The sequence below is a fragment of the Squalius cephalus genome (assembly GCF_949319135.1).
Source record: "Squalius cephalus genome assembly, chromosome: 9".
Classification (NCBI taxonomy): domain Eukaryota; kingdom Metazoa; phylum Chordata; class Actinopteri; order Cypriniformes; family Leuciscidae; genus Squalius; species Squalius cephalus.
Window position 1 is genome coordinate 43,815,991 of NC_137130.1, and position 12,502 is coordinate 43,828,492.

The 12,502-nt window shown below is 37.1% G+C and overlaps 1 protein-coding gene across 1 annotated transcript; it reads left to right on the plus strand.

Annotated features, from left to right (window-relative positions):
* Nucleotides 1–1,653: 1,653 nt before the first annotated feature.
* On the plus strand, nucleotides 1,654–10,705 carry LOC307164698 (uncharacterized protein; the record flags this gene model as incomplete). The annotated part of the gene is made up of 2 exons (XM_079881751.1): nucleotides 1,654–1,699; nucleotides 9,681–10,705. The coding sequence occupies exon 2, from the start codon at nucleotides 9,692–9,694 to the stop codon at nucleotides 10,703–10,705; it is 1,014 nt and encodes a 337-aa protein (XP_079737877.1). The 5' UTR covers nucleotides 1,654–1,699; nucleotides 9,681–9,691.
* Between the last annotated feature and the right edge of the window lie 1,797 nt (nucleotides 10,706–12,502).

Genomic DNA, 12,502 nt, shown 5'->3' on the forward strand with positions numbered 1-12,502 from the left:
TCCACATGTCCACAGTCTCATTTAAAACTAAAAGGTGATCGAGTTCTGGGTCACTGCCACACACAGAACTCATTTGTTCACTGTGAATAAATTGCCATCCAAATGCATGAGTTTTATCACTGATGTGTCTTTAATATTACAAATGCAAAACAGGTCCTATCTGAATATGGCTTTTGTGTGCAACATGTCAGAAAGTTTCTATTAAGCTCCTTAGAAGGCTAGAAGATTTGATTAAAACAATATAATAGTGTTTGGTGTCTGCTTTACATCCAATCATTAAGCTTCAGTTAAATATTTAACAGACTACAATCAGCTGGTTTATATTGCTCACAAGCCCTTTCTTTAGAAGTGTATATTTGAGCCATCCAATGATTACTCGAGATTATTAAATATGCAAAATAAAAGTTTGTGTTCACATAATATGTGTGTGTGTACTGTATATAATTATTATGTATTTATAAAAACACACATACATTTATATATTTAAGAATACATTTTTTTTTAATAAGTTATATAAAAAAAAAAAATACATATACATGTAAACATCTCTTAAGTATATACATGTATCAGTGTGTATTTATATAATGTATTGTACTGTATAAAGCACTATAGAAATAAAGGTGACTTGACTATATGACTGAAGCACTGTCTTGTTTTGGTTTTAGATATTCATTTCAACATTGGTTCAAAATGTTATATCTGAAATCAATAAGCTGTAGTTATAGATCTAACAGCACAATATCAAAGCCTTTGATCATATACAGAGAGACATGACAGGGATGCCCATTGTCATCAACACTCTTTATTTTAGTATTAGAGTCTTTAGTAATTGTGGCCAGAAGTAAATCTATCATCAAGAACATTAGATCACAACCATCAGACTGTGCGCAGACGATACTACTCTTTTTCTCACAAAGCTTGAGAGATCTGTTCCAGCATTGATCAAATTAACTGATAGATTTGTAAAGTTCTCTGGCTATAAAATGAATAATAATGGGATCATCCACCTTCACTTTATAAAAGCAATCAATGGCTTCAAATATTTGTGTGTAGTTATAATTCCTGCCAATTACAATCTAGTTACAACAATAGTCACTGAATCTGTAGACAGGCAGTATTTCCTAACATCTCATTGATTGGCCGCAATAGCATTGCAAAGATTGACATTCTTCTTAGGGAAGAAGAAATTCTTCCTAAACACCTGTATTTATTTTGATCTAATCCACTTTCCCCATCCACTGGGCTTTACACACACACACACAAACATATATATATATAGTGAATTATTCTTGGCTGCTTAAATTGTCTACTTATGATATATTTTACAGTCTTTTGCTTGAAATGAAATTTAAAACATTGTGTTGTGAATAAACAGAATGGCTGCCAAAAATTGATAAAATTACCTTACACAGAACTCTGAACAATGAATATTGTGAGCAAAATACACTGTTTTTGCAGTTTTTTTCACATTTTATTAATGTAATAGTATATGTGCTTGTATATTTTTTTCCCCAGTCTCTGCTTGAATACTAGAAAAAACAGTAGCCAATTGCAGGGACTAGTCTAATCGAGGCTTGTGTGTGTGTTTGTTCAGCCCTCTGAAGAGCTTTATATAAGACAGAAATCTGTCAGAGACACATCATCTCTCAGACTCGATCCAGGAGAAGCTGCTCTTCAGACTCAGTCTACAGTCCACCAAGTAAGTATGTTTCTAACATTGAGCGTCTGTGAGCCCATATTTCATTTAAAGACCTGTATTCTATCGTCAAAATTATTTTGTTATGCAGACATTTTAATTGTGCAAACTATTATGTAATATAGAGAAATTTAATATTTGGTAACATTTTACAATACTGTTCCATCATTACTGAGTATACAATATTACCACTCAAGTAACTACTATTAACTAACAAGAAACTCTAATTAAAGAATCAGTAAGTAATAGTGCATGGTTGAAAGAGGTAGTTCACTATTAGCTAATCAGTAACTACTATTTTTATCATACCACTTAGAGGATTATATAATTAATTCTAAATTTAAGATCATAGTAACCCACTAGTAATGACTCAAGTATTACAAAATCTGTCAGAAGGAATTACTAGCTTACTCCCTTAGAAGAACCTCAAAAGCTTACAGTGACTTCAGTCATTACTGGAGAGTTATCATGTTTATCACTTCAGAATACTGATCCAAATCATTAGAAATTCTAGCAGAAAGACTCAGGAGGCAAGAGAACGTATGAATAAGATTTATTTAACAGTTGTATGCAAATTAGTATCAAATGGATAAATTGATAGAGTTCTTTGGCGTAGGCCCCGTCCGTAATCCAAATCCGGAGGGTAGCAGATGCTTGCGGTTCCTGAAGATGAAGGGGCAGAGCCTACCTCAAAAGAACTGAGAAAGGAAATTTGGTGACACTTTATAATAACTGCACGCTAGTAATCATGAGTTAAGCATTAGTTTATAACAGTTTATTCTTGATTTATAAAGCATTAATAGACATTAATAAGCAGTTTATAAATACAGCTATACATGCTTTATTCTTGATTTATAAGCATATCTATAATGTGTTTAATAACTGTATTTTCATACTTTATTGATGATCAATTAATAATTTCTAAATAAAGTATAGCATTATTTACAAACCAGTTATTTAGGAGTTGTCATTGATCCATAAGATCACTTAGAAAGTGCAAGTAAATGATTAATAAACTGTTTAAATACATATTATTATTCACACATAGTAATAGTTACTTAGTGTGTTAATAAATGCTTTATTAACATGTATTTCTACTGTAATTCAGGGTTAATCTCCTTTATAAATGCTTTACCAGGCATAACTAGTCCTCACTTTAGATGAGCTCACAAACACAGTGAACTGACCACTACTAAATGCTTTTAAACTACCTGAATTTACTACATTTACTCACACTTTCTAAGTGATCTTATTAATCAATGTCAACACTGTTTGTAAATAATGGTAAATAATGTAACTGGTTTGTAAATAATGCTATACTTCATTTAGAAATGATAAATTGATCAATAATAAAGTATGAAAATACAATTATTAAACACATCATAGATATGCTTATAAATCAAGAATAAAGCAGTTATAGCTGTATTTATAAACTGCTTTTTAATGTATATTAATGCTTTATAAATGATTAATTAACTGTTTACTAATGCTTAACTAATGATTAAGAGCATGCAGTTATTATAAAGTGTTACCAGAAAGGGTTACCCACAACACATAGGTGTTATAATCATTAAACAAAGCTAACCATTCAGCCATTGCCAAATGTGTTGTGAGTAGTGCCACGTTAGTCAGTTCAGACAGGACCACTTTGGCAAGTTACTGGAGTTTATTAAACACAATTTATCTTTGGCGGTATGGTTCCTTATGGGGATTCTTGCTCCATAGTTAATGGCACACAGAGCTTTAGCATTAACCCTCCATACAACCATCAGCTTGAGTGATATACAGATGATTAGGACACTTTAGTACTGTTTTTAAAGCAAACAGTGTTGATGTTTAGACGTGTCAGTAAATCCCTGGACGTCTGTACTGTAGTGTAGCATCTGATCAACTGGAGCCTCAACAAATCTCATCAGGACAGTTTAATTCAAATGGGCGAGACATGCAAGTATCAAACTTAGTCTCATTATTTGATACATTAAGTATCCTTACCCCTTTAAAGAAGGGCGTGTTAGAACTAAACTGATGGTTTGCTCAAGGCTGTTGATCTGCTGAATTTCAAACAATGCTATAAATTCTTGCTTTCCTGTATTCTGCTTCAGCTCTCTTTCCCTTGATAAACTGTATGCATGTATGTGTGTGTATGTTAGAGTAGTTTAAGTGTTTAGTCTAGTTAATAAAGTCTTGTTCATGTCACACGTAAAGTTGTCCGTGTCTCAAGCTCATAACTGGAGTCACTAATCATAGATCTTGACTACTTGCTCTTAGTAGTACTGTAAATTAAGAAAGACATTTTCCATGCCCCGGAAATGTACATTTCTTAGAATTAATAAACAATTAACACTGAGTGTTCACGGGACAAACAGGCTAATTGATTGTAATATTAATATACAACATTAAGTTAATTATATTAACTGATCCAAATATTCATAATCATTTATAACAAGTTATTATTGATTATTAATATTTCATAGAGCTAATTTGCTACAGTACCTTGGCTATGAGGATGAGTGTCTCTCAGCAATGATGTCCATAACAGATAAGACTTGAAAGCCTTGGTAATCTGAAACAAAAGAAGACGACAGCCAGAAGGTTTACAGTAATATGCCTGATACTTACAGTGGTGAGGGCGGGAGGGTTGCGAGCAGTTTGAGCATGCTTACTGAGCAGTGGTGCCACGTATATATATATCCTCCCGATCTAATCGGAGAATGGTAGTGGTTGGAGCGATTTGATAATCGCAGCCTATGACTACGTGGCCTGCCTGAACTAACGCTGTGCTCGATTTCAGACAGGGCCACTTTGGCAAGTTAACATTAAAACATCTGTGGGGACCAGTACAATATGGGTGTGATGGCACTCCTCATTAAAGGCGCACATACTTTTAAAACAAGACAATGATTATCTTGTCAGTTTAGTTACAACTCTGCAATAAAGCAAGATGGAAAGCAATGTATTGACAATGTCTATTGATTTATAGGCTATATTGCATTTAAAATGTTGATTGGCTGGACATCCTGGTCAATGTTAGGGCTGTAACGATTCCTTGATTAAAGTCGAGTACTCGATTTTAAAAAATCCTCATTTGCGATTTTCCTGTGTCGAGTAACCAGCAAAATACCTGGAGTGGCGCATATACAGACGTAAATCCATGAACCGCATTATTACACCGTTCTCTAAGGCTACGCGATCTATTTAAAACAATTTACAATAATAATATTGCATAGTGCTATCATGATATCACAAAGGCTGTGATATGCGCAAAAACTATCACAAAAAAATATATGTGCTGTTTTTTTTACCCTACAGAGAAGCAAGACGCTTTAATTATTTACATGCGTGCAGATTGTGTTAAAAGTACCTCAGCTCCGTTCATAGTAAACGCTGCTTTCACACACACACAGTCTCTGTATGTGCTGTTGGTTTAGGTTTCCAATAATGTGCATTTGGGAACGCAAAACCTCGGAGGCTTCATAGTTGCACTGTCATCATTTCTATGTGTGTCAGTGCAGGGACGGATTATGGAGATGATGTGCCCTGGGCACGGATGTCTCAAAGTCTTGTCTCACGGATGTCTTTTTTTTTTTTGTTGCTAAATCGTACATATTTTACGAGTTACCCAATTCGTATGAATTCATTCTGGGCACAGTATGCAATACCTGCTCTCCCTCTCTCATCTCCATCTACTTCTCTCAGTCACTATATCTTGACCTGTATATATTCCCTTCCCAAAGCTGAGCTTTGATTGATACAGTCTTTGCAAACTGATTATTTTTGTCGGTCGCTTAAAACTTCTATCTTAAAACAGCTGTTTTGCCTCTTATCTCGCGCTGTGTGACCGTTAACTGAAGTGTGAAGCGCGTTGAGCTGGAATTCGCGCTCGGCTCACGCTTCTGTGAACATAAAGCCCGCCTACTGTGATTCGATTGGTCATCTGGTCACTCGGTCAGGTGTTTGAGAGTGCTGAGATGAGAAGATCGGTTATCATTATCGTCGCGACTCACTACTTTAAAAAAAGGAGATTGTTGGTAGCTTTGAGCTTCTCTTGCTTCTTTGTCCTTTTTCTCCTTTCTTTTCATTGATCCACTCAGTTGTGGTTTAAAACAAATTTTTGTTTTGTTTTTCGAGTAACCGTCTTCTACGCGAGACTTTATATTACGCAATGATTTTCACTTGCCTCTAGTTGTCCCTCTCAACAGCGCACCAATACATTAAAATTATTTATTTGATTTATTTACCAGTTAATAGTATGCAACTGCAAAAAATAATCACATTATTCCACAATATTCAACACAATTTTACTGGAAAAAACAACAAAAAAAATTTTATTATTTGAAAAGAATATCAATTTTACAGGGCCCCCTGCTGGCCCAGTGCCCCGGGCAAGTTCCCAGGGGGCCCGTGTGTTAATCTGTGCCTGTGTCAGCGTCTCAGGTGAGTTTGTGTGGCTTATAACGTTCATCTGCACGCAGTGTGCACCGTTTCACAAGATTCGTAACACATTTGTAAATCTACGCCAACACAGGAGAATACATAAATGTATTTCTGAAATATATGCAAATTGCGAATATATTGCGATTTCAAAATGAAAGTGTAACCCTTGCATTGAGTTTGCATGTTTTGACTTGCACATGCTATTGCTCAAGAAATTACAGCAGCTGTTGCATCTCTATCGTACAGAAGAGACCAAATATTAAAGATTAAGTTGACATTTGAATTAAATTTTGTTTGGCCAATATTATACAAGGATTTGATCATGCCTTAGTGTAACCAGGCCGTTGGCGCTCTCTGCGGGCATTTGTTTTTACGTAATGTACATAAGTTATGTTTATATTAGTTTATATCATTTATTTTACATGGTGTATCTTAACAGCGTTGTTCACTAAAACCCATATGATTACTTTGATACTTTTATTTGAACAAATAATTATTCCTTGTTATTATATATTTAGGTAACACTTTACAATAAGGATCATTAGTTAACATTATAATAATGCATTAACCAACATGAACTAACAATGAACAATACATTTGCAACTGTATTTATTCATCTTTGTTAATGTTTCATTGTTTGTTCATGTTAGTTCATAGTACATTAATGTTTACAAATACAACCTTTGATTTTAATAACGTATTAGTAAATGAAATGTTGAAATGAATATTAACTAAGATTAATAAATGCTGTAGAAGTATTGTTCATTCTTAGTATGTTAACTTAAGTAGTTAACAAATGTTAACTAATGAACCATATTGTAAAGTGTGAGCTATTTGTATTTTAAGTCATATTTTTACAATTTTCACAATTTACACAATTTTACAATCGATGGAATAATCAGTAGAATACTCGATTACTAAATTAATCGATAGCTATAGCCCTAATGTAGATGCACATCCCTCAGTCAATTATAACATCAAGTATTGCTTTTATCATTTAAGAAAGTACACTGGTCAGGTTCTTAATTCCATCTACAACATGTTTGAAACTTGAGCACAAAAAAATACTTTTAATATGACCTACAAATTGCACACACACACAAATATCTATATATAATATATACCCACTCATTGTTGCGAGTTTGGTTGCAAAAGTACTGCAAAACTGTGGTTGATGAATAATATTTCACAGCCTGTGAAAGTAAGCTGAGGAGATTGACTTATCAAACATGTACAAAAACTTCCCCCTTCACTGATACTCATACACTGTAGCCTATATTTAGGCCTATGTAGGGGGACACCTGCCTGTAGAAACAAAGGGTCTGAGGGTTTGGCGACAGTGCGGGGTGATAGGAACCCGGCACAAGCCACGCTGCCACGCCCATCTTTGGACTCAGTCGTGAAACCAGTGCTGAAGCGGCCTCATATGAAGCAATCCGAGCTGCGTTACAGTGGCTGCGGATGCCACAAACCCCAGGAGCCTCTGAAAAAGTTTCAGTGGAGCCGCTGTCCTGCATTTGAATGAATTCAAGCAGTTCAACACATGTCGGCTGGAGGGACCAGCTCTATCGCATCCTTTACCAGTAGGACTGCGATATCCGCCCGAAGGACTGGAGCATTGTCCGCCAGAACACGGGTGAACTGCATGGCCGGGGGTCGCCGGGGCAAACTGAATCGCATAGCCGAGTGTGCTGGTATGGATGAGCCAGCTGGAGGGGCTGGGAAGCGCTAGACAGGCTCCCAGGCACCGAGACAGGGGACCAACAGGACCACGACTTACCCGCAGTGGTGCGGCGAGGTGGAGGCCAGGGACCCGACTCGAACGGCAAGCGGCCCAAAGTGGGGTCTGAGTGTGCAGTGCAACACTAACCTGACTCCACCAATCGGCAGGGGATGCGTAAGATGGCATAGTCGCTGAGATGGATTTTCCTGCGAAAGATCAACGTCACAGTAGAGTTGGCTGTAGTAGAGGGTTTTTTTTTTTCGCAGGGGACTGAAACCCTTGGCGACGAACAGACTGAGGGGCAGCCCACCAGTGACAAGGGGAGCACATCGGGGCAAGCTTTCAGTTACCTCAGCCTGCTTCGGAACTGCGAAGAACCGCTGGCCACAGTTTTCCTCTTGTGAGATGGGAGCATAGAGAAAGTGAACTTTGGCAATGTCCACACCACTGCAAGGTTTAGCCAGGGGGCGCTTCTGGACGACCAGGGTGGACATCACCTGGCCTGCGGCTTTAAAACACCATGCACAGCTTGCCATATTGGAGCCAAAATACTTCCATACTGCAAAAAGTTCTTCACACACACCCAGGAAGGCACGGGGGCGGGGCAAGGCAATTACGCACCACACTGCGCCCCCAGCGTAACCCGGGAAAGCGTGGCTGTCAAGTCTGAATCTGATTCAGCATGGGCACACACACTATTATAGTGGGAGCTCAGGATCATCTTCATTTCCAGAGCGCAACAGCCCTCTCTCTGATGCAGCGATCGACATCTAATCCTCCCCTGGAGCCCCGAATGAAATGCTAGGGCCATCATGAGAATGACCAGCAATCCCATCTAGAAGCTGCCAGGCATGCGAAACAGTGAATGTGGCCGTCAACAAGGATCTTTTGAACAGTGGATCTATGCGACGCAGAAACCCTTACCAAGCGAAAACAAACAATAGTTTTTAATCCATTCATGCATCTCTCACTTACTGTATGCAATCTCACTGTTTGAAGCGCCTGTCAGATGAAATCAACACATGCTGTCATGAATAATTAAGCGAGACTTCTTCTCATAGGATAAAGACATGCAGTCTCATGAATAATTATGGGACACTCATGAGTCATCGCCATATTATAGTACAAGAAAACTTCACATCTCGTGACGTTGACACAAAGACGAATTTAAACCCGGAAGTTGGAAATATCGCAAAAAGGTTTAAAGTTAACTAGTGATGACACTTTGGGGAACGTCTCTGTGTGAACCGGTGCCTGAAACGATTATCCAATCACGGCAATCCTATTTACCGATGACAGCCTATGATGTCACTACCATTACTAAGTATATAAGGGGGACCTAGAGAACATGTCATCCACTTTTTTGTCTTCAGTCAATCTGTTTTTTTGCTTTGTCATCAAGGTGTATGGGGTGTAGAGTGATGTGGGAAAAAAGTAATTTAAAGTAGTTTAACACAAGACAGCAACATAAAAAATGTGAAAAAAATGAAGTCGTTTAAATACTTTCACAAGGCACTGTATGTTTCGATCAAAAGATTGAGTACATGTATAGTCAAAATATAGCCTATTTTGACCTTTCTGTCAGTATAAGTCAAGCATACTTAAGTGCAATTTTATGTATATTCTGAGAAGTATACAAAAAGTAGACTCAAAGTATACATTTTTAGTTTTAGTTTAAAAGAAGTATACTTGTGGCACACTTGAATAAACTTCTTTTTTGTAAGGGATATAAAGCTGTTTTGGTAATCAGTGAGCTCAATCTATAGAAGGACTAAAATAACAGCATTTGGTTTGGAGATTGAATGTTTGGTTTATTCTGTGTTGCAGGTTCAGGCACGATGAACGGCATTATTCCCAAGAGCAAAACAAAAGGCACTGACATCTGTGGAGCGGGCAAATACTTTTATATAATACGCTCTGATCTCGGCTGCTTTATGAAGATAGGTAGTGTCAATAGAGGTTTAGAAATCTCTATTTCCAGTCTGCACCCTGCCTGCAAAAATGGAGACCATTACCTTGGAGGTGAAGATAACATCTTTTACATCATCAAGGGCAATTACTACCGCAGAGTCACCAGCCTGGAGAAAGACAGCGGTGCTGAAGTTCACAGCCTTCATCCTAACTGCCAGGGAGGAGACCACTACTTCTCAGCCTTTGGCAAGTTTTACATCATCTTTCAAGAAAAGGGCACTTACCGAGAAACAACAAACATGAATCAAGACTCTGTAGAGTACAAGCTCCATCCCAACTGCAGAAACGGCCTCTATTACTGGGGCCTGCCAGACTACTGTTTCTTCCTAAAGCCAGTCTCAGAGTGGGGAGTTGAGTACTACAAAGGTACCGACATCAGCAAAGAAAAAAACCCTGGTGTCTTTTCTGTTCATCCTGATGTTGTTAACTTCCTTCCTGGTGGGCTGTCAGTACTTAAAGGCCCAGCCTTTGGCATTTGGGAGAATATTAAAACTATAACTAATGGCAGCAATACACCAGTGACATGGCAAAAGAAAATCAATAAAAAGGTTGGATACGATAAGGAGAAGATGTCCCAGATCACAGACAACTGGAAAATAGCCAAGTCAGTCTCGACTGGAGATTTTATAGGGTTAATTGTGAAGTTGCATTTCTCCTTTTCTCCAGAATATGGAGGTTCACACGTCAGCACTAAAACTGAAAGCTGGAATGAACTGACTGAAGTCGAAGAACAACTCACATTTGAGCTGAAGCCAAACGAGTCTTTATATCTGTGGCAGTACAAAATGGGTTTTGGTGAAAAACCAGTGTTGTTCTACCATGATTTAAAGATTGCTAGTGATTCAAAGCCTCCAACTGAAGTCCTGCAGCCATCCGCATAATCATGAAAACATACCAGGATGGTTTAACTCCAAGGATAACCAAGTGCTTCAGTTAAATACCTTAATTATAACTTCTCAAGCAATTATTTAGAAATTTGCATGCATTGCATAAAATGAAGCTGGAACCATTTAATATTGATTGAATAGGAATTGTTTAATCTAAATAAGATATTGTTTAATATGCATAAGATGCTGGAAAACCAGAGTTGCAAGACCTGCAGGAGGCGAGAGGCAGGATGTGGTTTTAACAACTGCAGGTGAAAGAACGGTTAAATGTATATTAAGCTTTCTAGCGTAGGTGGCAAAATATGAGATATGTATATGAAAGCTTTGGCGTAAGTTCTGTCTTCTTCAGGCAGGAAATGCAGTTTCCATTACCCTCAGATTGTACGCTACGGACGGGGCCTACGCCAAAGAACTTTATAAATATTTGCTTGCTGGGCTGTCAATAAATATATGCTTTGTTATATAATTCTGTCTCCCGAGTCTTTCTGGTAGAAATGTGCTTCTTGCAAAATAGTTTTAAATGTGGAAAGTTCCAGGCCAGTTATTTTACCTCGTAAGGGATTGCTTCATTATAAAGGACAGCCCCAAACTCTTAAGATGGCCCCAATTAAGCCATATAAAAGGTTTTGTTTCCTGTTGCTCGGGGCCAAAATTCGGGTGAAGACCTATACGCATTTCTGTTATTTTTTTCCTTTTTGAATTTACTGTCTTTGTATTATTCTGAAACTTTAAGTAAAATGAAACCAATTTTTGGTGATTCGAAAAACTTTCAAAAGAAGTCTCAGAGTGATTTTTCCCTAGAAGTATTTTTACTTTGTTGTAGTTTAAATATTAACACTAAGCAAAAGCCCAGTGAAACGGAACTTGCCTGAACTGTATCGGACACCGCCGGGGACCCTAAAACAACTTCTAGCATCTTTAACCTGCAGGTAAGGGCAATGTATGATTGTAATAGGTTATGGGAATGTTGTAGAAGGATTTAGAGGTTACAGCGGTATAAAAACACAACAGACTACATGTAAACATCTGTGAAGTGAAGTAGCTTAGTTGCATTAAATAAAAAACAACATGCAATTTTCATGATCTCTCCTATTTAGTTTAAAATATTTACATTTTCAGATTCTGTAAGGTATATGTAATCTTATGTTTACACACAACTGTATGTCTGTTCTTTTGTAGTGTTGGGTGTACATCTGATAATGTTAATCTTCTTTTAAGTCAAGTTTTAATTTCTAAACGAAAAGATCATTTATAAATGAAGACTAAAATTTCATAATTTAATATTGTTTTTAGTATATTATTACATTTTTATTAATATTCATAATCAGTAGTATTATGTATCTGTATTATTACTTTTTATATACATTCATAATCATTTATAATCATTATATTTTGTGAATCATAGTGTTCTTGAATACATATGTGTGTGTGGGGGGGGGGGACTTTGGGTGACTTTGAGTGTGTGCGGGAAGAGTTAAGCCCCCTTTCCACTGCACACGACATTTGCATACGATTGTCGCATTTCGGCCCCTAGTGTCAGGCGCACAGAACTTTGACATTGGTCGTGAAGCAACCGTTACCCTCGGCTATTCACAATGGTAAAATGAATGATTTTAATGAATGCATGAATATATCCATTCAAAACAAATGACCCTCAATACATCTAAAATAAAAACAGTCGATTTTATAGATCTAATTAATATAAATATTGATTTAATAATTATAAAATATTTTTTTCTGCCATAATTATTAATAATAGTCATTTTGCAGAAATAGCGTTTACAGAATGAC